General features: G+C 51.7%; 1 protein-coding gene across 2 annotated transcripts; it reads left to right on the top strand.

Moving 5' to 3' along the window:
* The first annotated feature begins 68 nt into the window (after positions 1–68).
* On the top strand, positions 69–27,763 carry LOC122392617 (collagen alpha-1(XI) chain-like). Of its 2 annotated transcripts, none has more exons than XM_043387670.1 (28): positions 69–205; positions 10,741–10,923; positions 11,949–12,043; positions 12,231–12,334; positions 13,343–13,508; positions 13,852–14,034; positions 14,341–14,553; positions 14,926–15,111; positions 15,332–15,467; positions 15,660–15,982; positions 16,320–16,436; positions 16,709–16,897; positions 17,338–17,544; positions 17,868–18,074; positions 18,418–18,669; positions 19,818–19,979; positions 20,323–20,484; positions 20,834–21,050; positions 21,290–21,603; positions 21,924–22,040; positions 22,529–22,690; positions 22,955–23,170; positions 23,459–23,691; positions 24,211–24,392; positions 25,093–25,277; positions 25,677–25,780; positions 26,202–26,319; positions 26,997–27,763. In XM_043387670.1, the coding sequence occupies exons 1-28, from the start codon at positions 133–135 to the stop codon at positions 27,138–27,140; spliced, it is 4,950 nt and encodes a 1,649-aa protein (XP_043243605.1). In that variant the 5' UTR covers positions 69–132; the 3' UTR covers positions 27,141–27,763. The 2 variants fall into 2 exon arrangements, with proteins under 2 accessions (XP_043243605.1, XP_043243604.1); XM_043387669.1 differs by having other exon boundaries at positions 70–205; positions 10,738–10,923.
* The last annotated feature ends 63 nt before the right edge of the window (positions 27,764–27,826 follow it).

The raw sequence follows: 27,826 nt of genomic DNA, 5'->3' as shown, positions 1-27,826 counted from the left end.
GCGGCCGGCGGCGGTGGCGGGGCGGCGCGGCAGTGGCGCGGCGGCCGCCGCTCGGCGCCCGCCGCCAGACAGGCCGCCAGGCCGCCGGCGGCAGCATGGCGTGCTGAGCCGCCGCCGCCCGCCGCCCGAGCCATGAGCTGGCGGCTGCCGCTGCTGCTGCTGATTGTCGGCGGCGGCCTCAGCGCACGGGTCCGCGCCCAGACAGGTCAGTCCCGCCTCCGGCCCGGTGCCCCTGACAGGTCAGTCCCGCCCCCGGCCCAGCGCCCCAGACAGGTCAGTCCGGTCCCCGGCCACCCGGCAGCCCAGTCAGGTGACCCTGCGCAGTGCGCACGCCGCACACCCGGCAGATCAGCAGGCGAAGGTATAACATGTGTTCAGCTTGCAACATATTCCGTTTCGCTGTCATCATCTGACTATGCGTGTTGGGTGTAAATCCAGTCAAAGCTGACGTCGATCGCATTGAGCATCGTTGTTCCTTGGCATTCCCCTTTTTTCTTACTTCCTACCAAAGGTTATCAATTAAATATTCGCTACATACTGCAGGCTTGAATGTTAAATAGGTCAATTTAACCCAGCGGCCGCTGGGCCTCCGCACCCCCCCCCCGGCCGCTGGGGGGGGGGGGCATATAGTTGCCCCCCTTTACTTCTGCGACGATATCGTCGCAACGCGAAGAGATAGCGAAGCGAAACTTTGCACACATCTTCCTGAATACCCAACCAAGGTTGTGTCCATTTTGGTGTCGATGCCATGTAAAAAGACGTCATAGTGACGTCAGAAGTCAAATTATAGATTTGCGACTCTCAGTTTCCTCACGATATATCTGATATATGAGACCGAATATAAAGGGCCGATTATTGGTCAGGAACTAGCTGAAAGTGTACTTAGATGTTTTAGGATGACAGCAGGTGCTGTCTAGTTCATTTACAGTTGTCAGTTGAGTTTCATGCTCAGCGACAACAGAAACGGCCCATATTGGAAAACGACAAAACTTTATGACGTCACTGTGACGTTATATTAAGTGCTATAGCCACCAAACGTCTATCAAACATTGTCTAGGTATTTATTTGAAGCTATGCCAAGTTTCACGTTAATAGCTTTTTAGATTTGGGAGTTATTCCACAAAACGTAAAGGGGGCATTTTTTTATCATTTGCCATTATAGCGATCACAAGCTTGCATTATCACCATAAAATAAACGCCGTCGCACCTATTCAGAATCATCTAACCAATCAGGAGTTCCGATAACTATGGGTCTCAAATGCCGAGTGTGGTTTCAGGCATCTTCACCATGGTGGAACGAGGAGGGGTGACGACCACATCCCACTATCTCAAAGGCTAAAAAGACACAGAAGGGCAATTTATAGCTCTAAACAACTGCTCTACAGGTATAAAGTCGCTTTTCATTCAAGTCAAAACTGGTCACTAGAGGTTATCAAATGCAAAGATGCAAGGTTTTGTTAAAATTTCCCGATCTTGGAACGCTTTATAAGCCAGCGCATAACTCGCTACAGCTCACCACGGCTAATCTCAGCTTTACAACGACCTTAGCTACCAAACGAGCTGCAACGTCACGGAAAGCGCATTCGATATATCTATCAAAGCTCTTCCGCTGACTGACATCAGACATATCCTCATATTTGACGTCAATTCAACTATTTGACCCGCAGAGCACGAAAACCACCCAAATTGACCGATATTCCCGAAACGTTTGCGCCTTAGCCTTCTTTGATATATGACATTTATTTTAGCAGCACCATGTTCAACTGTTCACCATGTGGATAAGTTAACGATTTACAATAGTGACCTGAATTGGTCTCTCTTTAAAAGTTAACCTCAAGGCCGCGTTGCATATCTCTCGATCCGTGTTTTCAACCTCAACAAATGCCAAATGGCCTTCGTCGCCGAGGCGTCCTCAAAATCAAAGCTAAAGCTCAAGATGTGCCAGGAGATTTCATTGCTCTACCTTGGCTCAATCAAAAGTTGATCTTCTGCTTATGAGATGCCATTGAATTTAATTTGATTGCCATTGAAAAGCTGCTTATGGCATGACCTACCATGATCTTTCACGTGATCGCTGCCGCCATTATCGACACCCTGTCAAAGGCATATGTGTGAAGATCTCATGATTCCGAAAACATTTTGAAGTATTGGCGCATGTGTTCATAATAGGAGGGATTTATACTTTTCCCCATTGTTTTTCAATTCTCTCCTGACTCCGAGTGGGAGACACTGTGAAAATTTACATATACACATTGTTGGAATTAATGTCATTGTGCAACACAGCGAGTTTTAAAACTTGAACTAGGAGGTACCTGTCTGTAGAAACGAACAACTGCAATTTCAAAAAGCTGCACAATTGATCTTAGATCGCCTGGGGTCAACATTTTTGCACACGATGCAAAATGGACAAATGACGAGTTGTAGGTATTCCTACAGTTTCGCAGCATTGCATGGTTTTCTTTACAAACGCAGAAAGCTGGGGATGGGCAGCCCCCCCCCCCCCCATGGCGAAGGCTAACCCGCGCGGGGCTGGGGTCTCCAGCCGAACGCGCGGGGCTGGGGGGGGGGGGTAAATTTTACCCCCCCCCCCCCCTGTTATCTCCCGAACTAATGGTCCGATTTGGAAAATTCAAACGCCAATCGAAAGCTCTCATCACGAACTATTAAAAACATGTACTTAATTTTAAGTTTGAGGTCAAGGTCAAGGTCAGGTCAAGGGTACAAATTGCAAGTTTCTACAGTATCGGCCTTGCACCGTAGTTGCCGAAGAATGGAGTCATGGACTGAGACTGATCGCCCAAAACGTGTTCTTAGGCTACCAAGACAATATTCGTTGCATACAATATCATTCAGAGGTCAAGGTCAAGGTCAGGTCAGGTCAGGTCAGGTCACCAAAAAACAAAATATAGAAAAGGGCATGTGCGACACATGTTTTATGGGTCATTTTACTCATAGAATTCAATAGGCACACTCAATAAGTGATATGGACCACCTCTGGATGAATTTCAGGTCGAGGTCAGGTCAAGGTCAGGTCAAGTGAGGTCAAATTTTGAAGTTGGTTGTTAAGGCCTAAAAAGGTGTCTATCTGATGCAGTTTTTCACGGCGAATCGAATGGTGCTATTTTTGTTTCCGTACGAGGTCTAGAACTTCCAAAAAAGTCATTTTTCAAAAAATTTGTGTGTCGTGACGTCATAAAATTTTGAATAACTCCACATTTTTGAACCGATTCTTCTAAAATTTGGTATGTAGGTGCACATAGACCACTTCTCTGACATATATTCCGGTTTTTTCGATAGACTCAGAATTTTGGATTTTATAATGATTTTCCCAAAAAAGTCAGTTTTTTGAAAAAAAAATTAGGCCAAAATCCAAAATTTTCAAAAAACCGAGATAGCCATTTGATAGACAAAGTAAAATTACGTATAACCTTTTTTGTTACGTCTTGGTTCCTTTAAAAATGAAGATGTTAGCGGCGTTTGAACTTTTGCCGTTTTTGAGGCGAAAATGGCGAACATGACGTCACTAAAACGTCAATTTCTCAAAAATTTTCCGACGGATTTCGCTCAAATTTTCAGGGAACGTGTCAAATTGATGTAAGAAAAGGTACTGAAAGTTTGGCGGCGCTGCGTGCCGCCGTTTTTGAGATATCGCAAAAATTCGCGAGGGGGGGGTAAAATTTACCCCCCCCCCAGCCCCGCGCGGGTTAAAAATGGCACAAAGTGCACAAAGCACATGGATATCCCGCATATCTAAAATACCTGTTAATCTAAGCGCTTGGCATAATACGCTTTTCAGGACGCATTATAAGTCCTCTTCAGTTCATCCAAGGAAACTGCGGCGCGACGTCTCCGTCCGTCCAAAGGGGTACTACTCCAGTGATCATTTGCGGTTGATTTGACCAATTCTTATCAAGTAGGGGGCAGTGACTGCAGATCCGAGCACGCAGTCCAGATCACCCTGGGACCGCCACTGCGGCAGACCGCTACCAGTATAAACACACCAGAGGCGGCGTGAGGAACGGCGGTGTGGAGCGGTCCAAAGGACCGAGTGATCACATGGTCCGATGGTCCAGCAGACCGGCCACCGGGTCATCACAGCTCGTTCAGTGAATGGTCCGACAGACATAGTGACTTGTAACACTACTTGACCCTCGCCTGTATGGAGGGGGGGGGGGTGAACGAACCCCCTCGGTTTTTCAAAAAATAACTCACGTAAAAAGCGGCCAATCGCAACGAAACTTTCAGTACCCTCGAGTTAATCAATTTGACACCTGCGCTAAAAATATCATTACCCTGACTCAAATAACCTTTGGCCTGTGACCTACTTTCCGAGACCATGTTTGGCCGGAATCGCGATTCGGCGTATGTCGGCTCGCATTAGCCGCGCGTTTGCAGTCTTTTCATGATTTCAAACGTTCAAGCAGGTGATATATCACGTCCAATATCACGATACATAATTCAATCATCTTTGGTCATGTGAAATGTCATGTCACCACAGGTCATCAAAAGGAAAATCTCCCCATTTCGACCTTTTTGAATAGCTAGGTAAATATCTAGTTTTTAGCTCTTGAATTAATTATTTGAGCCACAAAATCGCGTTAAGATGCATGCGATAGATCTTTTACCGGCATCCTGTTCTCTCATCGAGACCTGTCGAATGAATTATAGGTTGACCTTAAAAGGTCAAATTGACAAGTTGACCTAAGACCAGGGTCATGACGTGGCCAGAAAAGGTTGTGTTGCATATTAGTCGATCCGTATCGTTGAACTGAATGCATCTAAATCTAGCATTTCTCTATCAATATTTACCGACACTTGACTTTAACCCGCGCCCCGTTGGGGTCTGCCGTGCAGCGTGCCCCATTGGGGGGGGCATTTTGCCCCCCCCCCAAGATCTCGAGAACAACGCAACATAGCGACAAGCAGCAAACGGCGTTGGATAGCCCCAACCGGGAACTAGCTTGTGAGTGACCCAAGTTCATTGACCTCGGTCAAACCGATGACGTCACAGGTCAGGTCAAAGGTCGAATATTCACCGTTTACAGGCCTTTTAAGAAATGTGGTGTAAAATCGAGTAAAATGCATGGCATTGAAAATCATCGATGGGGAGTTATGTTCGTCAAACACATATCTTGCTATCTGAGGTCACTGATACCAGGTCAGGTCACATGGGTCAGGTCACTGAGGGTCACAATATGAAAATACTATGTGATGCATGTTTTATGGTCCTTTTCAAATGACAAATGTTATTATGTGGGTCAGGCAACCTTTGAGGCCAGTTAGGGTTATGTTCTGGTGAAGGTCAAGTCAAGGTCAGGTCAAATTAGGTCAAATTTCAAACTTGATATTTTTTGCATAAAATGCGTATCGATTCGATGCAGCTGCTCGGCATGGGGAGTCTAATGGTGGTCTTTGTTTTGCGCTACGTGGTCTAGAATTGCTAGAAATTGAGGTAAAAAAATTGTCATCAATTTTGAACAGTTTTTTTGCTAGTACTTGGCTAAAAAAGGAGGTATCGATCGAAATTTGTTATGCAGATAGAAGAGCGCAGGGACTATCATATATATTCCGTTTTTTTTTATTGGAAAAAACTTGGGATTTTTTGCTGTTAAATTATCTTTTATTTTTGGGTCAGAATCACAAAATTTTGAACACCCGAGATAGCAGTTGTGTAGTGCCGTCTTTTCTCTACACGACCATATAAAGAAATTTGAAATTGCTTGTTTACTGTATCTTTTGTGAGCCTTTCAAGATTTCATGTGTTTTGCTCATTTTTGCTCGAACATGACCTCAGTTTGACCAAGTCTGACAAGGACTTTAAATTTTGTGTGAAGGTGTCAAGTGAATGCCCGAAAAGGTACTGAAAATGTATTTTCTTGCTATTCAGGAAAAACCACAGGGAGCCATACTGCCCCCCCCCCCCCCCAACGGGTCGAGGGTTAAATGCTGAGAGTCCAGTTGACCCTAAAAAGGTCAACTTCACACTTTGACTAAAGACCATCTCATGACCTGACCAAAAAAAAAGCTGTGTTGCATATCAGTCGATCCGGACCGGATCCTTGAACTGAATACATTCAAGTTATCACTTTAGCATGACCTCTATCAAAAGTTGTCGAAAAACTGCTGATGACGTTTCGTAACCTCGAGATGACCTCAGCACTCAGCACTATGAAGCAGGATCACGGGTGCAATTTTTCGATTAAATGCTTAATGATAGCCTGCATCCAGATGTTTTGGAGTTAAGTGTGACTTTCGTCCAAAACAGGCACAGTCCAATGTTATCCCATGGACGATGGACAAGTCGCAAAATTGACCTGACATTAGGTAAACGATTTGAAAATTCTGAATTATAAATACATACTTACTCTTGCCCTCCACATTTACTGAACGTTTTAAAGCGATCGGCCAATCGGTGTAGCTATGGCAAGCATAGAAGCTTTTCTAGCGTAATGCTACTTGGCGTGACCTGTCGACCTGACCTAACCTTGAATGAACCGGGTCTGGCATTTTTAAAACATGTGCAGAAAGAATGTATAAAAAGGTGTGCTAAACCTTTTTTAACCCGGCAGGCGGTGGGCCTACCAGCCACCTTCCGCGCGGTGGGGGGGGGGGCACTTTTTTGCCCCCCCGTATCTCCGAAACTACTGGACGGATCCGGAAAATTCAAACGGCGTTCGATAGCCCTGTCAAATTTGTCGAGGGAAACCAAATTTCATTGACCTCGGGGTCACCGATGACGTCATAGGTCAGGTCAAAGATAAAATGTTTCACCGTTCAAGGGGCTTCTAGGGAAAGCGCTATAACACCGAGTAAAACGCATTTTGTCGAAAATCAGCGATAAGGCGTCAGTTGTCTAGTACATATGTTGCTATTAGAGGTCACTGGTCATACCAGGTCAGGTCACAGGTCAGGTCACCAAAGGTCACCAAGGGTCACCACATGAGCCCAACTTTACTAAGGTTAGGCGATGCATGTTTTATGGCCAGTTTTTCATTTCAAGCTCAATGGTGTTGGTTATAAGACCATCAGGTACGGTTTAGGTCACTTTCTGGTGGAGGTCAGGTCAAGGTCAGGTCAAAAAAGGTCAAATATCAAAGTTGATATTTTTGCATAAAATGGGTATCGATTCGATGCAGCTCGTCACGGGGAGTCTAATGGTGGTCTTTGTGTTGCGCTACGAGGTCTAGAATTGCTAAAAATTGAGTTTGAAAATTTGACGTCATCAATTTTGAACAGTTTTTTCGCTATAACTTGGCCAAAAAAAGAGGTATCGATCTCAAATTTGGTATGTAGATAGAAGGCGGTAGGGGCTATCACATTTATTCCGGTTTTTTCGAAATTCAAAAAACTTTTTGGATTTTTTGGCTATTATATTCAAAAAATCTATTTTTTGATTTTTGGGGGTCAAAATCCAAAAAATTCGAAAAACCGAGATAGCAGTTTTGTAGCCCTGTCAATTCCACACCTTTTATGTTAAAAACATTTTTCTGTATCTCTAAAGCTGTAGGCCTGACAGCTCTTCCCGCGAAACCTTTTTTTGGGTCGAAAATGGCAAAAATGACGTCACTCTGACGTCATTAGCGGCCAACCTATCGTAGCCTTTGGAAAAAAAATTTTGGTCACCATGTGCGCTAGCTGCTCCCGGGAGGGTACTGAAAGTTTGGTGACGATCGGCGCAGCGGTTCTCGAGATATATCGAAAAAAACTAAAGGGGGGGGCAAAAAATTGCCCCCCCCCCCCACCGCCTGGAAGGTTAAGATTTTCACGAAAAAACCTCCAGGAGGTGTTCATGTTCAAGCCAAGATGGACGCGGTTTGACAATTCACGTTTTGAGATGTTGTGTGACCCAGAGCGACATAATGTTTGGTCAAACACGTGTTTTAAATGGCAAACCATGATAATTGACAGTAAAAATCTCAGTGATTGGTGGATATTTATGAGACCAATTGTTTGATAGAAACTTCCAATCAGATGAACATAAATTTGCAAGAGGTGAATTCAAAGTGCCACCGATTGAATTTCGTGAACATCACTTTCGGTTCCGGTGTTTCACTTTTTTGTCTGTCACCATCATTTGAAAAAAGTAAAAAAGGTTGTAAAAGCGCCTGTTAAATTACATATGCCCTTATCCCAGAGCTGCCCTAGAAGTGTCATCTTGAGCTTGCTTCATGGTTTAGACAACCAAATAAAATGTATTTTTTTCTGAGATCACGATTACCCACGAGTGGGAAAATATTAATTGAATTCCTAACATTATTCCGAATGTTCCAAATATTGGGGGAATGAAAAGGATTTTAGGGAAAACTCAGTCTTGTTTTCTATCTGAGCAAAACACGCAGGTCCGACTGCTATACGATTCATTTACACTCAAGCCTGCGTGACGACACAAACTAAGACGGCTGTGCGCCGCTCGGCGTGTTTTCGCTGAGCACGCCGTTACGCTGGTGCAGCCGCGCTGTTCCGGTACTCGTTCCGGCGCGGTCGGCGGGGGCGGCCGCTGCATGGCCGGCCCGGAGCCACGGCTCGCTCAGTGCCGGCTCCGTGTCCGGGCTGACGTGATGGCGCCGCCAATTAAACAAACCTCGCCGCCTGCATGTGAGCGCGTCTGCGGACGCCGGATCCGCTCGCCGCCAGCTGCAGCCGGCCTCAGAAAACAGCCGGATCGCTACAGTCCCAGCAGCAGCACCGTTAGAAGTCAGCCGAGCAAAAACGGGAAACGAACTTACTTGACGTCCATCTTGGCGAGCGTATTTGACATGTCTATGACCGAAAGACCGCATCGAGGGCTGAAATCTAGGTATCTGCCCACAAAGTCTGTTTCCTCTGAACCCTCATCCTATCTCTACGCACGTCTGTGGCTCAGTCCTTGGCTCAGTCAAACTCGTGCTAAGTCCCCTGACACAGCTGTCCGCCGTCGTCCCGGCCGAGGGCGGTCTTTCACGGGTTTCGGGCCGGCCGGCGAGTCCGCTCTGTGCCCAGTGCGCTCGGCTCGTCTTCTGAATGTTTACACTACGGAGACCCAAATTCCTGGTGACCGGCGCGCGTCCGGGCGCGCCTGGCTCGTCTCAGCCGTCGCCGGCCCGCTGCAATGTTGTTCCTAGCCGCTCTGACGAGCTGAGCACTCTAACGAATTCACCGTGTGTCCGTCCGGCCGGCCCGGCGCTGCGGCCGACGACCCCAGCGGCAAAACCTTCCTCCAGCCGCGCCACTGGGTCGCAGCCCGGCGACCAGTGCCGCCTGGCTCCGCGGCGGACCCCATCCCCACCTCGGAACACTCTCACGCTCAGCCTGGGCGCGGGGCGGGGTGTAGAATTGCTGACTGGTGAGAGCGTTGTTGGAGGGTGAGGGTAGGCAGACTGACGGCGGAGGCCCGGCAGTGGCGGTCAGTGCAACCAGAAGAAGAAGAATAAGCTCTGAACATAGTCAGGAAGAACTTCACTCGACAAAAGGCATGTTTGTTTGTAAGAAATGGATTATGGTTTGAAACCTAGCGGACTTATCACTTAAGTCAGCGATGCCAGCTGATGAAGTTTCTCCAACGTCTGCCATAGTGATGCAAATTTTCCCTGTGATGGCGTTCCCAGACCAATAGTTTTAAAATTGGGAGCTCTCTTAGCCTACCGGTACCATAGTTTCTGAACCAGAAAGTGTCACCGCTGAAAGCTACTTGAACTGACCTATAGCGGAAAATGATTCACCAAGCCTATTCGTACATCGTTTCATTCAATACAAACTAAACAAAATCCTCCAACCGCTGAGACATGTCAGTCTCTGCAATTGCTCCGTCTGAAGACGTCGGCAGCAGTTCAGAATCCCCGTGCTGCTCTGATTCCCTGTGGAGTCTGTCCGTCACTAGCGGGTCCTGCACTCGCCTCCTCGGCACGAAGCCGGCAGATCCTGCAGCCACTGCGGATCTCCGAGACCGGTACCGACCCCTGCACAGATAAACAGTGGAGCAACCGACCCCGACACGCTATGCGCGCCAGCGCACTTCCAGAAACATGCGCACTTAACAGTTTGCACGTTTCAGTTAAATGCTTAGAGCATGGCTTCATTCGAAGCATAGCGGAGGCCCGAATCAGCTTGAATCAGGCCAAGATCCTAAAGATCATTCTGCGTTTGTCAGGTAGCCAGCGGCAGTTGAATGTTGATACAAATTTTCCGCTTCTCATCCTAAGTCTTCCGTCTCCGTGCAGTGAGTGGCCCCTCCCCCACTCGGCGTGTGTTTCAGCAGGCAACATTGGCACAGTGTGTGCCCCGCCTGCGGTGAGCGATTCTCTAACCCGTGTGTCTTTCATGCAAACTGCGCTGTGTGTGTCCACTGTCCTTAAGACTCAGAAGTGAGTGTTCCTCACACAATGAGTGACCAGTGACCAATAACCCACCATAATGTTCCAGCATGCGGCAGCGGCGGCATTCGATCTATTGTGAGTGTCCCAGCAGTAAGGTGACTCCCCCTGAATGTGTCCCCAACAGGCGGCAGCGGCGCAGTGTCAACCATCCCCATACACTCAGTACTCAGCATAGTGAGTGTCCCTCATAAGGTGACTCCTGTGTATCTGTCCCCCAGCAGGCGGCAGCGGCGCGGCGTCCGACCTATAGTGAGTGTCCCAGCAGTGAGTAACTCCCCCTGTATGTGTCCCTCCCCAGCAGGCGGCAGCGGCGCGGCGTCTGACCTGCAGTGAGTGGAGTACCCCTACATAAGGTGACTCCCCCTGTGTGTGTCCCTCCCTGCAGCAGGCGGCAGCGGCGCGGCGTCCGACCTGCTCTGGGCGGCCGGCATCTCCTCTGGCCTGCTCGAGGTCAGCCCGCAGCAGGGCCGCTGTGAGGACCGGCCACAGACGGACGGCTCGCTGGCGGACGATGTGGCCTACTCAATCCAGCCGGGCGTCATCGCCAGCGTGCCCACCGCACAGGCCTTCGGTCAGTACACCGCACAGGCCTTCGGTCAGTACACCGCACAGGCTCTCGGTCAGTACACCGCACAGGCTTTCGGTCAGTACACCGCACAGGCCTTCGGTCAGTACACCGCACAGGCCTTCGGTCAGTACACCGCACAGGCCTTCGGTCAGTACACCGCACAGGCCTTCGGTCAGTACACCGCACAGGCCTTCGGTCAGTACACCGCACAGGCCTTCGGTCAGTACACCGCACAGGCCTTCGGTCAGTACACCGCACAGGCCTTCGGTCAGTACACCGCACAGGCCTTCGGTCAGTACACCGCACAGGCCTTCGGTCAGTACACCGCACAGGCCTTCGGTCAGTACACCGCACAGGCCTTCGGTCAGTACACCGCACAGGCCTTCGGTCAGTACACCGCACAGGCTTTCGGTCAGTTCACCGCACAGGCCTTCGGTCAGTACACCGCACAGGCCTTCGGTCAGTACACCGCAAAGGCTTTCGGCTAGTACACCGCACAGGCTTTCGGTCAGTACACCGCACAGGCCTTCGGCCAGTACACCGCACAGGCCTTCGGTCAGTACTCCGCACAGGCTTTCGGTTAGTACACCGCACAGGCTTTCGGTCAGTACACCGCACAGGCCTTTGTTTAGTAGGTGCCGTTTAGTAGGTATTCGTAGAGGCATTCGGTCGGTACCCGCAATGTCTCCGTGCCCGCAACGACCTTCGGTCAGTACTTGCAAAGACCTCCGGTCAGTATTGCACGCAAAACAACCTAATGGAGCGTCTTTCATGTGTGTATCCTTCTTATAGCTCCAAAATCCCCGGCATTTTTTGTAGACTTGCGTGTTTTGCCTACAAATTATATGTCCCTAGAGGCCTTGACTATACTCAAATGACCCTAAACTGGCTACCCATAGTTAAATGTTAGTTTTTCATAAGTGCCATATAATTACGTTCTTATTTATTTAAGTGCTGGGAACATTATATGACAGAACAGAACTTACGGGATGCACTGTTAACCTTTGTCTTGTTTTTTTTTTCTTCAGAGAGCCTTCCTCCTGACTTCTCAATTTTAACAACAATACGATCAAAACAAGGAACGACTGGCATCGTACTCGGTGTATATAGCAACGAAGGAGAGGTAAGAATGACCCTTTTCCCTCTTTGTAACGGTTATGCTTATCTGCATTAGTCTTTGTATTTGTATTACCATGTTTTTGCTTTGTAAAGTCTCGAAGTAAAAACTGAGGAGCGGATATATCCAGAGTCGAACAGTGCCGTAGAAAACCAGAACTACCAGTTGATAATTGGTCACCGGTGTTTTACAGGATCAACTTTTGCTAGTTGTCGGCGATACAGTACAACTCACGATCGGAACAGACGATGGAAAGGCGCAAACTATCGAATTCCCAGCCAAGATCAACAACGGAAAGTGAGTTACCACACTGCAATCAGGCGGACGAACGGCAGGTTCGCTACTTCTGCAGCTTTTTTATCTTCGTTTGTTTTCACTCATGTGAGAATGCAACTTAAACGAGATGGATCATTTGGTTCATAAGCGGGCGACTAGCTCGGTACTCACCTCGTCCCGTCAATAACAGCCAACTCAGTATGTAACTCAGCTAACTCACCTCTGTCTGTCTAGGTGACGCCGGTGGTCGTCAATAGCCAGCTAACTCAGCGTGTAACTCAGCTAACTCACCTCTCTCTGTCCAGGTGGCACGCACCGTCTCTCGGTGGTCGTCAATAGCCAGCTAACTCAGCGTGTAACTCAGCTAACTCACCTCTCTCTGTCCAGGTGGCACCGTCTGTCGGTGGCCGTCAAAGGCGACTAACTCAGTGTGTAACTCAGCTAACTCACCTCTCTCTGTCTCTGTCAATAGCAGCTAACTCACCTCTCTCTGCGCAGGTGGCACCGTCTGTCAGTGGCCGACAATGTCAGCTAACTCAGTGTATAACTCAGCTAACTCACCTCCGTCTGCCCAGGTGGCACCGTCTGTCGGTGGCCGTCAATAACTCAGCTAACTCAGCGTGTAACTCAGCTAACTCACCTCTCTCTCTGTGCAGGTGGCACCGTCTCTCGGTGGCCGTCAAGGGCGACTAACTCAGTATGTAACTCAGCTAACTCACCTCTCTCTGTACAGGTGGCACCGTCTCTCGGTGGTCGTCAATAGCCAGCTAACTCAGCGTGTAACTCGGCTAACTCAGCGTGTAACTCAGCTAACTCACCTCTGTCTGTACAGGTGGCACCGCCTCTCGGTGGCCGTCAATGGCAGCTAACTCAGTGTGTAGCTCGGCTAACTCTGTATATAACTCAGCTAACTCACCTCTCTCTGCGCAGGTGGCACCGTCTGTCGGTGGTCGTCAATAGCCAGCTAACTCAGCGTGTAACTCGGCTAACTCAGCGTGTAACTCAGTTAACTCACCTCTCTCTGCGCAGGTGGCACCGTCTGTCGGTGGCCGTCAAGGGCGACTCTGCCACCCTGTTTGTCGACTGCGGCCAGCAGCCCCTGACGCAGGCGCTGGAGAGGAGGCCCGACTTCCGTCTGGACACCGCCGGAGTGACCATCGTCGGACAGCACCTGCTGGGCAGCCAGGCATTCCAGGTGAGGACATCGACTCCACTAAATGTTCCTATAAACACTGTCACAGGGGTATGTTGTCATTTGTAAGTGACAGTCTAACACAGGCACCTGTCGCATTCAAACATCAGGTTACGTAGGGAGGATGTCACATTAAAACGCTCTTATGTAGATATATAATATAACCAACACCTTTATATAAGTACATATACCAAGAGCACTGTCATGAAAGCGCTGTCAGTTGTCACATACAGTCACATAATACCTATCACTAACAACACGCTGTTACGTGGTAATTACATGCACCGTTGCATAACGTAGCGCCTAGCCAGCAGCTAACGCCTGTTTCGCCTCTCCCTCCCCACAGGGTGACCTGCAGCAGGTGCTGGTCGTGCCCAGCCCGGCGGCCGCCTACGACTACTGTACCCAGTTCTCGCCCGACTGCACCGTGCCGCTACCCGTGCTGGAGGAGCCAACCGACCGACAGCTGCCCATCACCGACTATGGAGACTACAACGGACAGGACATTGACTACGACGCCGAGTCACAGGTGGGAACAACGGGGAAAGGCGGGAGGAAAGCATGTCTGGGTGAATGGTTTACGCATTTGGGTATTATTGCCAGTCTCTTCATGAAATCACAAGTACAGGATTCATGTTATGACTTAGGCACAAACAGAAATGGCATTTGTGAACGTTTTGCATTTGTGAAGTCACCATCGTGTAATAAATCCAATCATTGTCTATTATCAGGTGGGATGATCAGTCACATGTTCTGAACCCCGCTTAAGTATGACACTAAATTAAATTGTGAAATGACGAACCCTGTGATTTGACCGGACCCCACCCATTCTCAGCCCCCGCCGGAGGAGTCACTGCCGCCGATGGAGCCGCCTCCTCCTCTGGGAGGCTCCGACTCCACCGGACCGCCGCGGCCACCTCCCCAGCAGGGCCTGCGGGGCCTTCCCGGCCCGCCGGGGCCCCCCGGACCCAAGGGAGAGCCAGGCAGGAACGGTCTGCCCGGCAGCAACGGCATCTCCGGTCCGCCGGGCAACGTGTTCATGATCCCGGTCAGTGGCACGCGCCCATCTTCTTGAGCGGCACCTGATGCGGTGGTTGGGTCATAAGACTGGCTGAGTGGTGTAACCAGTCATGAATAAGGGGGTTCTTGAGCTGGTGGCGGGTGAAGCATTTTTGTGCAGTTTCACTGTTGTTTGTTTTGGGGCAAAAAGTTCATGTAACTTATATCGGTATTGTCTGAATAGCTGCTCACTTTTTGGTGCCCATAATTATTATTTTCCTGATTCTATGTATATGGATGCATGACGTATAATCAAGCGTGTATTTGCGTAATCATCTATCTCTGCAAACTTCGCGCGTCTTTCCTCCTCATCACTCGACATCGGTCATGTCACAAACCCGTTCCCCTTTTCCCCTCGCAGATTAACAGCGCTAACGGCGAGAAGGGTCCCGACGCCGAGGTGGAGTCGATGCGACTGATGCTCAACCAGCACATGGCCTCGATGAAGGGCGCCCAGGGTCCGAGAGGAATGGCCGGCCTGCCGGGCCCGGTCGGCCCTACCGGTCACGCCGGCGTCAAAGGAGAGGCTGGCGAACCCGGAGAGCCGGTGAGTGAGACATCGTACGATTTTAGAATAGCGGATGAAACGACAGAGTTATGCGTTGAAGTGTTTCTCTCTGTGTTCATTGGAGCTAACGGGCGCTTCATTTACTAGTTTTTTTTTCTCGTGTCTCTTTTGTTCTGCTGAGGGTCCATGGCTGGTCGAATCTGTCTCTATTGGCTCTAGTGAGGGCCCACAACTGACCGCCGTTCCGCCTCCATTGCAGGGCGCTCGCGGTCGGCGCGGCCCAGCCGGACCCACCGGCAGAGACGGACGTCGGGGGCCCGCCGGCAGGGACGGCGAGAGGGGACTCTCGGGACCCACCGGCGAGAAGGGAGAGCAGGGACTGAGAGGCATGCCAGGTGAGTGCGGCGGCTGCCGAACTTACTCGAGAACAGTCTCGTGTTATTTCCAGTATTTCGATTGCTTTCATGATCCATTGGATACCGTTGATTGCCCAAGTGAATGCTACATTGTGCGTGATGTGCGTGCGTGCTGACAGCTAGCCGAGGTTTATTGATGGGCTGATCACCATATTCCTTTCCGCCCGACAGGTCTTCCCGGCGACAAGGGCCACCGCGGCCGGCGGGGCCCCCGCGGAGAGCGGGGTACCACCGGCCGGGACGGGCCCCGCGGAGAGGAGGGCCCCCAGGGCGCCCCCGGCGTGCCCGGAGAGATGGGACCGCGCGGCTTCCCCGGCGCTCGCGGCTTCGGCGGCCTGCCCGGAAACCCGGGCATTCCCGGATCGGAGGGCCCGCCCGGCATCAAGGGTAACGCCGGGCCGACTGGCCAGGCGGGCTCGACGGGCCAGCCGGGCGCGCGGGGCCCGCCGGGCACCACGGGCCCCCAGGGCGCCGTCGGGCCCACCGGACCAGCGGTGAGTCCGCACTGGCAGCAGAGCTGGCCGTGGCTGGTAGATCAGGAACCCTGCGCATAGCTAGCTCACAAATATTGCTCACGATCTAGCTCAGCAATGTACACGTATGAATCTGAAAATTCCATTTTCGTTCATAAGCAAATATCCAAATGCAAGGGCGAGCTGTTTGAATTGCTTAGTCAGAATCAAAAGCAAGTATGCATTTTTTAGGTTCTATGAGTAGCAACTCAGTTCGTATGACCTACCAGTCAGTGCTCCATACGTCATATCTTACCATCTGACCCCATCTTTTCTGACCCTACAAACTTGCTGACCTGGGCTGTGTGTGTGTCTGTAGGGCATGCCTGGAAAGCAGGGTCTCCAGGGTTTGCCGGGTCACGAGGGCACACCTGGTCTGCCGGGTCTGCCCGGAAAGGCCGGCGCCAAGGGAGACCAAGGCCTCATCGGGGCTCCGGTGAGTAAGAGAAGAAGAAGGAGGGAGCGGGAAAGGGACAGGGAGGGAGAACTATGCAGAGGAAGAGAAGTGAGCGATGGACAGAAGGAGAGAAAAACACAGAGGAGAGTGATTGGGAGAGCGTTGTCATTCGTGACGACTGATCGAACGATTGCATTGGTAATAAAAATAATGTTTTCAGGTAAATGCTGATGAAGTTATCGAGTTCCTCACACGCTCATCCTGTGATCACGCTCGTTTCCCTACCTGACCACTCTCTGGTGTGTTTTCAGGGCGCCGTCGGCTTCCCGGGCCCCCGCGGCACCAAGGGTGACCGGGGCGGCCGCGGACCGTCCGGCGAAAAGGGCTCCAAGGGAGACATGGGCATGGACGGCCAGAAGGGAGACATGGGGGAGAAGGGAGAACGCGGAGAGACCGGGCCGCAGGGTCTCCCCGGCCTCGAGGGGCCCGAGGGAGCCAAGGTAAGAGACGGGCGAAAACTGGCTTGTAATGACACAGCACCTCATGGCGTTAAATATGTAACCGGCATGCCTCTGACATACAGCTCAATCAACAACAATGAATTGCTACCGGCACTTTCTGGCTGCAAACATAAATTATGAATTGGCACTAGCGCCCGTGTCTGTTATGTGTTTGCTAGCGTTGTACAAATCGCGAAATATTTGCAGACATTTCGTAATGTTGTCCATTCTTATCATGCATGTGTTCCGTGTAGACTTAGAGGCGAGCCTTTGAAGTTTGTGTACGAACCTGTGAGTTTACTTCAACCATAACATGCATGCTTAAGTGACATGTCTTTGTCGAGCAACGCTGTAAGGAAGGCAGTACATTGTAGCAACCACACCTGCCGTGCAGTCCCTGAGCGATGTTGACCGACCCCTACCCTTCCCCGTTTATCCAGGGTTTCGAGGGCCCGCGCGGCGAGGTGGGGCCCGTCGGCCTGCAGGGCGACAAGGGCACGCCCGGCGCCCAGGGCTTCCAGGGCTACCCCGGCTCGCCCGGCGAAAAGGGCGACAAGGGTGCCGAGGGCCAGCAGGGTCAGACGGGCCACAAGGGCGAGCACGGGCCGGACGGGCCTCCCGGCGAGCGGGGAGAGCGAGGACCGAGGGTGAGTCGACCGAGATGAGAGACTTTCTGAGTAGCGGTGACGAGCAGCCAGTCGCCAGGGAGGGTCTATCAGAGCAGAACTAGTTTGCATACGAGCTTTTAACTTCAGCTTAGTGGAATAGCCGGCTAAAACCAGTCGCCAGCGCCATTCATTCGAACGGCACACATGTGAATCAATCAAACCCTGTAAAACATGGAATAATTTTCAGCTGAAAGCAGACCATTGCAGAGTGTTAATGGGTGAAATATCACACACTTTCTGTTATAATATAGCAGCATCATTCTGACGGATCTGACCCGCCATTCTGTGTCGTTTTCGAGCAGGGATTCCGCGGATCCCGCGGCCGCCGTGGAGCACGAGGGCCCATCGGACCCAAAGGAGACACCGGCCGGCCGGGCCCACCCGGGCCCCAGGGCCAGTCTGGGCTGGTGGGCCCCGAGGGCCCGCGCGGCTTCCAGGGAGAGCAGGGCCCACCGGGAGTCGACGGGAAGGACGGCGTGCCGGGACCGCCTGGAGAACGAGGCCAGCAGGTGAGTGGGGAAGAATGGGTTGGACAATGGACAGGGTGGAGCGGGGGCAGAAAAGTCGAAAAAGTAGCTTATCAATCGAAAAGGTCGAAAAAGTAGTTTGTCAATACTCTATCACAGCCTGCCAATTATAACTTACAACTTGGAACGATTTTCTCCCAGATTGTTTGGTTTTATTTGCCGCTTTCATTGATGTCGGTTCCCGTAGAGTCCAACGGCATTTCCGTACCACTGTTGTCCTTTCTGTGTACCTACTTTATTTCATATAATGGCCGATAGGCGTCTGTCCCGTTTGTTCGTCTACATTCCCTCCACTGACACACTGTGTATATCTGTGTATCGGCAGGGCGAGCCGGGTCCGCCGGGCCGCCAGGGCCCTGCCGGCGTGGTGGGCCCTCCCGGCACCATGGGAGAGCCCGGTCCCACCGGCGACTACGGAGCGCCCGGCCTGCCCGGTCAGCCGGGTCAGCCTGGACCTCCGGGCGCCGCCGGGAAGGAGGGACCCATTGGGCCGATCGGACCGCAGGGCAAAACGGGGGCCATCGGCTCTCCAGGCCTGCCGGGCTTCCCTGGCGACCGCGGCCTGCCCGGACTGCCGGTACGTGCTGCTACGGCACCGCACTGAACTGACTGCTGGTAGCTGCTAACAAGCGGAACGGGTCTGATGTTTTCTTTTCCGTAATTCGCATAAGAGTTCACAGCGGACAGTACACGTTCATAATTTACTAATGCAGTGTGAGATCATAAAATTATCCCAGAAAAAAAATCAAAAAAGCTGCAGAATTGATCGAAAAGTTTTTTCCGCAATTTGCAGAACAGTTCACAGCGGACGGTGCAAGTTCATGATTTACTAATGCAGTGTGCGATAATAAATTATCCCAGAAAAAAAAATCAAAAAAAGCTGCAGAATTAATTGAGAAGTTGCTAATTATAGCCGTGAAGCTCATTCGGTTATTTAGAAACTTTAAATGGCCAAGAGCTTCAGATTTTCAAAGATATTTAGTAAATACCAGTAAAACGCCTTTTGGGCGACTAACGGAGCGAGCGAGAGGATGGGCCTTGCACGTGCGAAATTGCGAGGGGGCACCTCCAACTAACTTGTGCACTGCACCCTACTAACCGGTCTTTAGCGATGTGCCAAATGTCAGCGCAATCGGCCAAGCCGTTCTCGAGATCTGGAAGCGGCACACTGCACGTGCGCACGTGCAAGCGGGGTCCAAACTGACTTTTGCACGGCACCCTACTAACTGGTCCCCAACCGTGTACCAAATTTGAGCGCAATCGGCCCAGCCGTTCTCGAGATCTGGGAGCGCCCCCTGCACGTGCGCACGTGCTGTAGCACCCCAACCTTAACACATGCAGATGAATTATCTGATGGAGACCTAACTGTGTACCGAGTTTCAATTCAATCGGCCCAACCGTTGTGCCGTTATTGAGGTTGCAATTTTGGGGGTTCTTAAAAAATGTCCAACTTTACCACGCGCCACGTGCGGTGGTTGGCAAGAACGCATGGTGGCCATCACACCACAGAACTTTTACGTCCAAGTGACATTCAGTAAAGAAGACCGCTTGTCAATCGGATGTCCCGTTCCTAAGATATTAGCTTTTGAAGAGCGTCCCCACGGCCGGCCGGCCGGCCGGCCGCTCATACTCAGGATTTTCCCTTAATTCAGTATGAGACTCCGCTCGCTTCGCTCGCTCCGTAATAAGCATTCATGACATTTACAACATCTCTGTACTTCGCAGGGTCTTCAAGGCTTGAAGGGCGAAATGGGACCAGAGGGCATCCAAGGAGTCCAAGGTGACAAGGGTCAAATGGGTCCATCCGGAAAGGAGGGCCCTCGAGGACCTCGTGGGCCCATCGGACTCGTCGGAGGTCAGGGGCCCGCCGGCGCCAAGGGAGATCAGGTGAGCTAAATCGGAAGAAGATCTTTTTACAAGTGCTAATGTGAACCCCTACTCACTGCTGTCACCGAGATGTTGCTCATTCGAATGCATGTCTTACAAAAAAAATTAGTTTGGATGAAGAAAGCTTAGAAACTTGAATATTTACAGTTGCAGAGGACGTGCACGCCTGGATAATAAAGTGAAGCAAACTTTGAAACTTAATATCAAACCATAAAAGAACATACTTCAATCGGAACATTAGCTCCAAGCACCGCACAGCCAAGGAAGAACAAAACAGCGCTATCACACCCAGTCGCAGGCTCTGACCGATCTGTACCCTGACCGATATGCTGCCTTCCCCCAGGGCACGCCTGGACTACCTGGTGCCACCGGAAGGGACGGCCTGCCCGGTATGCGGGGTCTCAGCGGCGCCCCCGGGCCCATCGGAGCACCCGGAGAAGACGGGGAGAAGGGAGACATCGGACCGGCCGGAGAGAAGGGCCACCAGGGCGAGCGGGGTGACATGGTACGGACGGAAAGGGGTGCAGTGGACTAAAGGAGAGCATATGAACAGTGTTTGAGACCTGCGTCGAAAGAGGTGGAATATCTCACCAGGCGCCATTATTAGGTATTTGCCGAACATATACGAGTATGTGATGTACGATTTGGTTGGCATTGATCACAAATAAGAATTAATATTATATATAATTTTACTTAAATTTTAAAACGATGCTGCTTTGGGTGTCCCGAGTGGTGCGAACTTCCTTCTTTAGATAATATTTCTAAAAGGGTCTAGCTTTGGGAGAAAATATGTGGACTACATTAAGAGCGCAATGCTCTGTGCACTAACCGCGCCTGACCCACCCGTCTGGCAGGGAGTACCCGGACCGACGGGCCCGATCGGCGCCCGCGGCGAGCCCGGTCCGCCCGGGTCTCCCGGCGAGCGCGGTCTCATCGGAGAGATGGGCCGACCGGGGCGCAAGGGCGAGACGGGACCGCACGGCAAGCCGGGCGTGGCCGGCGCCCCGGGCAGACAGGGCCTGCCGGGTATCGCCGGTCAGAAGGGCAGCACCGGCGACCGCGGACACAAAGGTCAGAGGGGACGCAGGGGGCGACAGGGACGGGTATAATAGGCTCTCGGGAGGTATTGGGACTTGGGAGTGATGATAACGAGCTGCTAACGTGTTGTTTAAAAAAAAATTGTTCTTGTTTAAAAAAAAAATGTACGGTTACTTCTTTGAAGTTTACAACTGCCGCAACATCAACTGCAACTGTCCCTTTCATCACGCTATGCCATCATTCACTGATGGTGACCGGGGTGACGTCTGCAGGTCCGGTGGGAGCGCCGGGTCAGGTCGGGGAGCGCGGAGATCGCGGCGGACGCGGCAAGGAGGGCCTCCCGGGCCCCACAGGCCCTGAAGGCCTGCAGGGAGCCAAGGGCGAGCCAGGCAACACGGGCCCACCAGGACCGGATGGGCCCGACGGAAAGCACGGGCGGCCCGGCCGGCAGGGACAGAAGGGCGAGCAGGGTCTGCTGGGTCTGCAGGGCGCGCCCGGCACCCGCGGCCCGCCCGGCCCCGAGGGGCCCAACGGCAGCCCCGGCACAGAGGGCGCCCCCGGACCGCCCGGAGAGTCTGGAGTGCAGGTAAGCACTGAGTGGTGACGGGTGAAATGGTATGATGTGACTAGTCCTCAACAGCACTAGCCTGGTCTTTTATTGCGCTCTCAGAGCTCAGCGAAGTTGCTTTCATGACGGTGCAAAAAAACTTCTTTTTTTTTAATCCGCAAATCCGAATTCGCTCATCGGCATTATATGTATTGGTCACATCATTCATTGTCTACATACCCCAGTTTGAGCTGTAAAATTACGCTGACCTCCCTTGATCTGTTTGACCCGTCTCCATTTTCGACGACCGGTCTGCCCTTATTTACCGACTGACACTTATCTATCCAATGGCTCCTCAGGGCACCAAGGGCGAGCCGGGAGCACCAGGTCAGGACGGTCAGCCGGGGCCGACCGGTCCCCCTGGTGACCCAGGACCGCGCGGAGAGCCCGGGCAGGACGGCGGGCCGGGGTCACCGGTAAGGAGCTCCCAAACGTCGTGACTTCCTCCGCTCCCTCGCACCCACAAAATGCCGGGAAGAGGACCGTGCATTGTATCGCTATTTCGATAGCAAACGTATCGTTATAAGAACAAAACCAACGGTGGTGATAGCTGTTCACAAAATCAGATTGCCTTTGGCATTCCTGCAAAAAGCAGTCATTAAGTGTAAATTAACCAGGATTACTCGCTAGTCGCTTGATTAGTCCGTGTTAGCTTATGTGTATAACTTCTCAGGATTTGTTTTAAAAAGTGTGCTACTGATGCCTCAAGGATCGGGCTCGAACCAAAGTTTGTTCTCAGGTGAATGATACGCTTAGTCAGCTCTTCATAATGTGTATCAAAAGGGCCTTTGTGTGCCGTCAAAAACCCAACCCAATTGTCGTCATAACCGACTCAGCCCTCTCAGCTCTATAAGCATCAGTATGTCCGCGGGAGTTCCAGCCGCTGACCGCAGTCCGTTTCCAGGGACCAGAGGGACCGGCCGGACCTCAGGGAAGCGAGGGTGTGACCGGACAGAAGGGCGACCTGGGCGCGGACGGACCGCCAGGCCCTCCGGGTCCCGTGGGCCCCAGCGGCCTGCCGGGCCCCGAGGGCCCTCCCGGCATCCGGGGATCACCAGGACCGGCGGTAAGGGCTCAGCGATTGACTGATCAATGCTTTTTTTACTGCTGTTGGAAGCCTCTGACATGATGTGTAATTGTTTCTCATGAAAATTGATGTCTTTCAATAATCCTCGGTTTTATTGACAGTCTTGCCAGCTTCAAAGCATGTTCACTCTAAAAAAAAAAAAAAATGCGCCAGGAGTTTTCCAGCTGTTAGAATCCGGCAGAGCGCCGAGCCTGTGTTCCTTCCTGGTCAAATCCTCTGACTGACTGTTCGCTGTGCCCTCAGGGCGAGGCCGGCGCGCCCGGAGCGGCCGGAGAGCCGGGCGAACCCGGTCTGCCCGGAGACACCGGTCCTCCGGGCCGCGTGGGCCGCCCCGGCCGGCCCGGACAGAAGGGCCACCGCGGAGAGATCGGTATCTCCGGAAAGGAGGGCCAGATCGGAGAGAAGGGCGAGCCGGGACCAAAAGGTCCGGTGGGCCCGCCAGGACAAAAGGGCGAAATGGTGAGTCCACTCCAGTACAAGCGACTTGAGCGTCTGACTCTAGCTACACTAGTATGTGACTACAAAAGTAGCTACAAAGTGTGGTTTCAAACGAAATGAATAAAGCAAAGCTTTAGCGTATGTTGCAAGTTGTTGAAGTTGTTGGGAATATTACGTATCCACTATTCCGATAACAGAATAATCACATCGTGCCACGTCAATTATCCAGTCATATCTTTGTGAAAGACGGCAGCTATCTGTACACTGTACAGCACATTCTGACACACTAATCCCTTTCATCTCTTGCAGGGTCCGATCGGCAACGAGGGCCCCAGGGGCGACCCGGGGCCTCAGGGTCTGCCCGGAGTCGAGGGTCGTCCCGGCGAGAAGGGCAGCTCGGGCCCCGACGGAAACAAGGGAGACCGCGGCATGCCGGGCCCGGCCGGGCCACCTGGTCCTCCCGGCGAGCAGCCCATCATCCCGCCCGAGCTGCTCTTCCAGCAGTCCAACACCAAGGGACTCGTGCGCAAGAGGAGGCAGACGTGAGTAGGCACACCAGGGCCCAGGGGATCAAACTAGTGGCATACGCCGGGTAACAAAGGGAAAAAAATGCAGTGGGAGAACCGAAACTCGATAGGAATTACAAGGAAACGGGCAGTCGTACCGTTAACACATACAATTATTCTGTATAGTATTTGTATTTGAAAAAAAAACTAGGCCCAACCCAGTCAATGGCATCGTCGTCCGTCCGCTCCCAGACTGCGATGCTACAGCAGCGCCGCCTCAGTAATTTGACAAGTAGAGCTTTCATAATTGCCGCTAGGTGGCGGTAGCGGTAACGCCTGAAGTTATGCTGTTCCGCAATACAGTAAGGCTGAAATTTTACAGAAACACATAGCTTTGCTCATCGGCGGTGGCAACTGGGGAACTTGATATGCCTTTTAATCAGGTAAAGAAATGAAAGCAGCGTTTTTAAATGGATATGATGGAGAAGTTTACATATGTCAGTAGGAGCAGAAGCAACGAGCAATGTTTTACCTACGTGTCAATTTGCGCGGCAGGGACGAGGAGGCGGCCAAGGTGAAGGGCGAGACGGCCTTCTCCTCGCAGTTGCTGGACATGTACAGCGGTATCTACACAATGCGCCAGGACCTGGAGCGAGTCAAGAAGCCGATCGGAACCAAGGACAACCCGGTCCGGACGTGCCGAGACCTCTTCTACGGACACCCGCAATTCGGAGACGGTACAGTCCAATTTTCATCTGTTAAAGCGAAACTGAAGTTGTCAGACGTTGGTAAGATTAACGACCAGAATAAAGGGGAGAAAAAAGGTCATAGAATAAAACAGATCGATCGATCAGAATAAAGGAGATATGAAAAATATCCAATCGAGAGGCAAAAGACCTAAACATTTACAGGGTACCTAATAATTCTGAATAGGGTATACTGTATAGCAAGAACTCGACAAGAGTTAAATCACTGAGTAGTTTTGAAAATTGTTTATTCAGGTTTTATCTCATAATTAGCCTTCATGTAACAGAATCAAACTAGAAAACGTGCAATCCACTGACACGTATTGTAATTAGTACGGACGTCATTAGTCACGCTATGCGGCTAAGTCATAGGCGCGGGAGCCGGGGGGGGGGCAGTGGGGGCAGCTTGCCCCCCAACTCTGGGGCCGTGGGGGCGGTGCCCCCGCAGCTTTGAGACGGAATACCACACTTTTTTTGCAAATGTTTTCTTTTTTTGTTGAAAAAGCCGAGGGGTGAAAAATAAGTGGCCTAAAACCGGTGAGAAAACTAGATTTGGGGGTACCCTAGGTTAATCTCTATTATGGTGTGCCCCCCCCCCCCCCCCCCAGTCGGAAAGTAGTTCCCGCGCCCCTGGCTAAGTGTAGCTAGTGCACCAGCGTTTGTAGCACCATTATTTTCTCTCACCGCGCAGGCTGGTACTGGATCGACCCTAACCTGGGGATGCCGGACGACGCCATCCTGGTGTTTTGTAACATCACCAGTTCCGGCGAGACGTGCGTCTACCCGGACCCCCACGCCAGCAAGATGCCCAGGATACCCTGGAGGAAGACCACCGAACAGGCCAACTGGTTCTCCACGCTAAGAGGGGGCTTCAAGGTGAGTAATTGTAGAACACAAATGATGGCTGACGCAGTGTGATTTTGTAAATTGCCTGATTATGCACAGAACACGAAGTCGAAGCCTTCGAAACGTGTGTCCATTCCAACTGCCTGCAATTTGTTGTTTGCAGAAATGCGAGCTTGTTATGCTCAGGAGTTGAGTCATTGTTTACAGTCAGTTGGCAATAAAAAGCCGACGCTAAAAATAGCAAACACATGCTGCATCGATTATCTCAATACGATAACCTCATTCGGAGAAAACTCAATGCCTGTTCGATTTTCACTGCTCGTACGTGGTACGGCGAAACTGAGTTCATTGCCCCTTGTTTCCGATCAGTCATCGGTCACTCACCCTGGCGGTGATTCCACTTACACCCGTCTGTGCGTATGTTTTCAGATGACGTACGAATCGATCGGGCCTGTTCAGATGACGTTCCTGCGACTGCTCTCGGAGCAGGGGCGTCAGAACTTCACCTACTCATGCGTCAACTCTGCCGCCTGGTGAGTACGTCCAGCGCTGCCAACAGCAACACGCGTGAGGTGCGCTTCCTGCTCAGCCGGCGTCAGTTTCGGCAGCTCACAGTCTCTGTTGGCTGAGCGAGCCGCCGGCGGCGGGAAGTGTTTACCAGACGTCGTATTGCATGACGTGAGGTGCCGATTTTAAACCCGACTTGTTCTGCCATTGTGGCTCAAATGTAACAACACTGGATTGCAGACGGATATTTCCTTTCTTACTAACTGTGAAGTGGCAGTTAGTCGAAAGTTAACGAAAGTTAACGACAGTGTACGAAACAAGAACGCTTTTCTTAACAGTTTCTAGCCATACGATGCTATAACTATGTATGTATATTAATGAGTTTATAAACAGGAATTTCCTAAGTCAGCTTAGCGCAATGAATAATTAATTATGGCATGCTTGCAGGTACGACACGAAGGAGAAGAATCACGACAAAAGTATCAAGTTCCTCGGATCGAATGGCGTTGTTTTCAGCAGCAAAGAATACGCAAGAAATATTCGAATACAAGAGGATGGATGCCGCGTAAGTCTTACTACATTTTATGACATTTTATGCTTCGATCAGTTGGGCTTAGAAGCATTTAAAGAAAATAGCCATTATCTGCACCGTAAAGAAGCTGTATTGTGTTGGCAGCATCCGAAATTATAATCAACTCCATGACCATTTATTAAACACAGTGACAAACACAAACAGAGCAGTAGCAGCGAAACACCTTCAATTAAGAGGGGGGGGGGGGCACTGCCGACTTTTGGTCCCATTCTTTCCATGCAATGTCCATAGGGCTAATGTTAAAATGCCTAAATCAAAGGGGGGCACGGTGCCCCGGTGCCCTCCGTTCCGCCGCCTATGAAACAGAGTCCCCCATCAGGCAGTGAGAAACGATAGTGTTATGCTTAAGTTCAGGCCCAAGCAGTACGGCTGTGGTGATGTTTAGACCGGCCATTATCAGTGCCAAGCTGTGAATCACGACGGCCAGCAGGAACTACACGCAGATCACAAACAACTGTACGGTCCCTGCCGTGTCAGAAGATGCTTGACTCAACGTCTGTCTGTGAGCTGACGGTCTTGTTAAGACTGACTTCAGTGTGTACCACTGCCGGTCATGTCGTAGTCTACTTTTGCTAGTCAGTGTGTCATGTTCATGGCAAGTGTCAGCGTGTCATGCTATCAGCATCACATGCGCACCCGTGTGTCGACAGACGCGGCGCGGTCCCGGTCAGACCGTGCTCGAGGTCAGCTCTGCCGAGCTCGACCAGCTGCCGCTCGAGGACTTCCTGCCGGTAGACTACGGCGTGCCCAGCCAGGCGTTCGGCTTCGAGGTGGGCCCCCTGTGTCTGCGCTGAGCGGCAGGGGCGCTTCACCAGACGGTCAGCGCCTTAGACAGGAGGTTCCCAGCGCCCCAGAACAGCGACTGGTGAACACAACAACTGAAGACCAGCGGGGCGACGGGAAAAGGGCCGGATCCAGGCCGACAGTGGAGCGAGAAAGATCGGAGAGAGGGAGGAGACGGGAGAGACGAGAGGGAGACCGTCAGGAGCGGACAGAGGGACGGAGGGAGCGGACGGAGGAGTGGAGAGAGCAGACAGAGGGCGGAGCGAGCGCTGGAGAGCGCCGGTGGTGCTGCAGAACACATCACGGTTGGGTGGCTGTGCGCCCGGGGGGCGGGGCGGGCGCCGCCGCGCCCCTCGGGCTCTGTCGGGCGCCGGGGGCGCGCTATAGGGCGTCCCGGGGCGCGGGGCGCCGCCGCGGCCGCCGGCCCGGCTGCTGCTGCTGCGGGCCGGCCGGCCCGGCGGCGAACCCGCAGCCCCTGGCCACTCATTAGGTAGGTTTGTTGCATCGTATGTAATATAAGGCATCGTTAACAGCCCAGTCAGGGATTTAACTGTGTACCATTATTGTGTGTCATCCATAGGTTAAGAGCACAAGTACTGCCATTTTTAAGAAAATCAATAAAAATGCACAACATTAAAGGTCGTGTTTTTATGCAATGAACATGATCTGAGCCGAACGTTTGAATGACTTTGAAGGA

The sequence above is a fragment of the Amphibalanus amphitrite genome, unplaced genomic scaffold (genome assembly GCF_019059575.1).
Source record: "Amphibalanus amphitrite isolate SeventyFive unplaced genomic scaffold, NRLGWU_Aamphi_draft 000493F_arrow, whole genome shotgun sequence".
Taxonomy (NCBI): Eukaryota; Metazoa; Arthropoda; class Thecostraca; order Balanomorpha; family Balanidae; genus Amphibalanus; species Amphibalanus amphitrite.
This window is presented reverse-complemented; position numbering and strand designations above follow the sequence as displayed.

Excerpts from the sequence above, each read along its gene's own strand:
- LOC122392617 (XM_043387669.1), top strand. The coding sequence starts at position 133 with ATGAGCTGGCGGCTGCCGCTGCTGCTGCTGATTGTCGGCGGCGGCCTC. Across the intron at positions 18,075-18,417 it reads CTGGAGAACGAGGCCAGCAG|GGCGAGCCGGGTCCGCCGGG; the intron begins GTGAGTGGGGAA and ends GTGTATCGGCAG. Across the intron at positions 20,485-20,833 it reads AGGGCGAGCGGGGTGACATG|GGAGTACCCGGACCGACGGG; the intron begins GTACGGACGGAA and ends CCCGTCTGGCAG.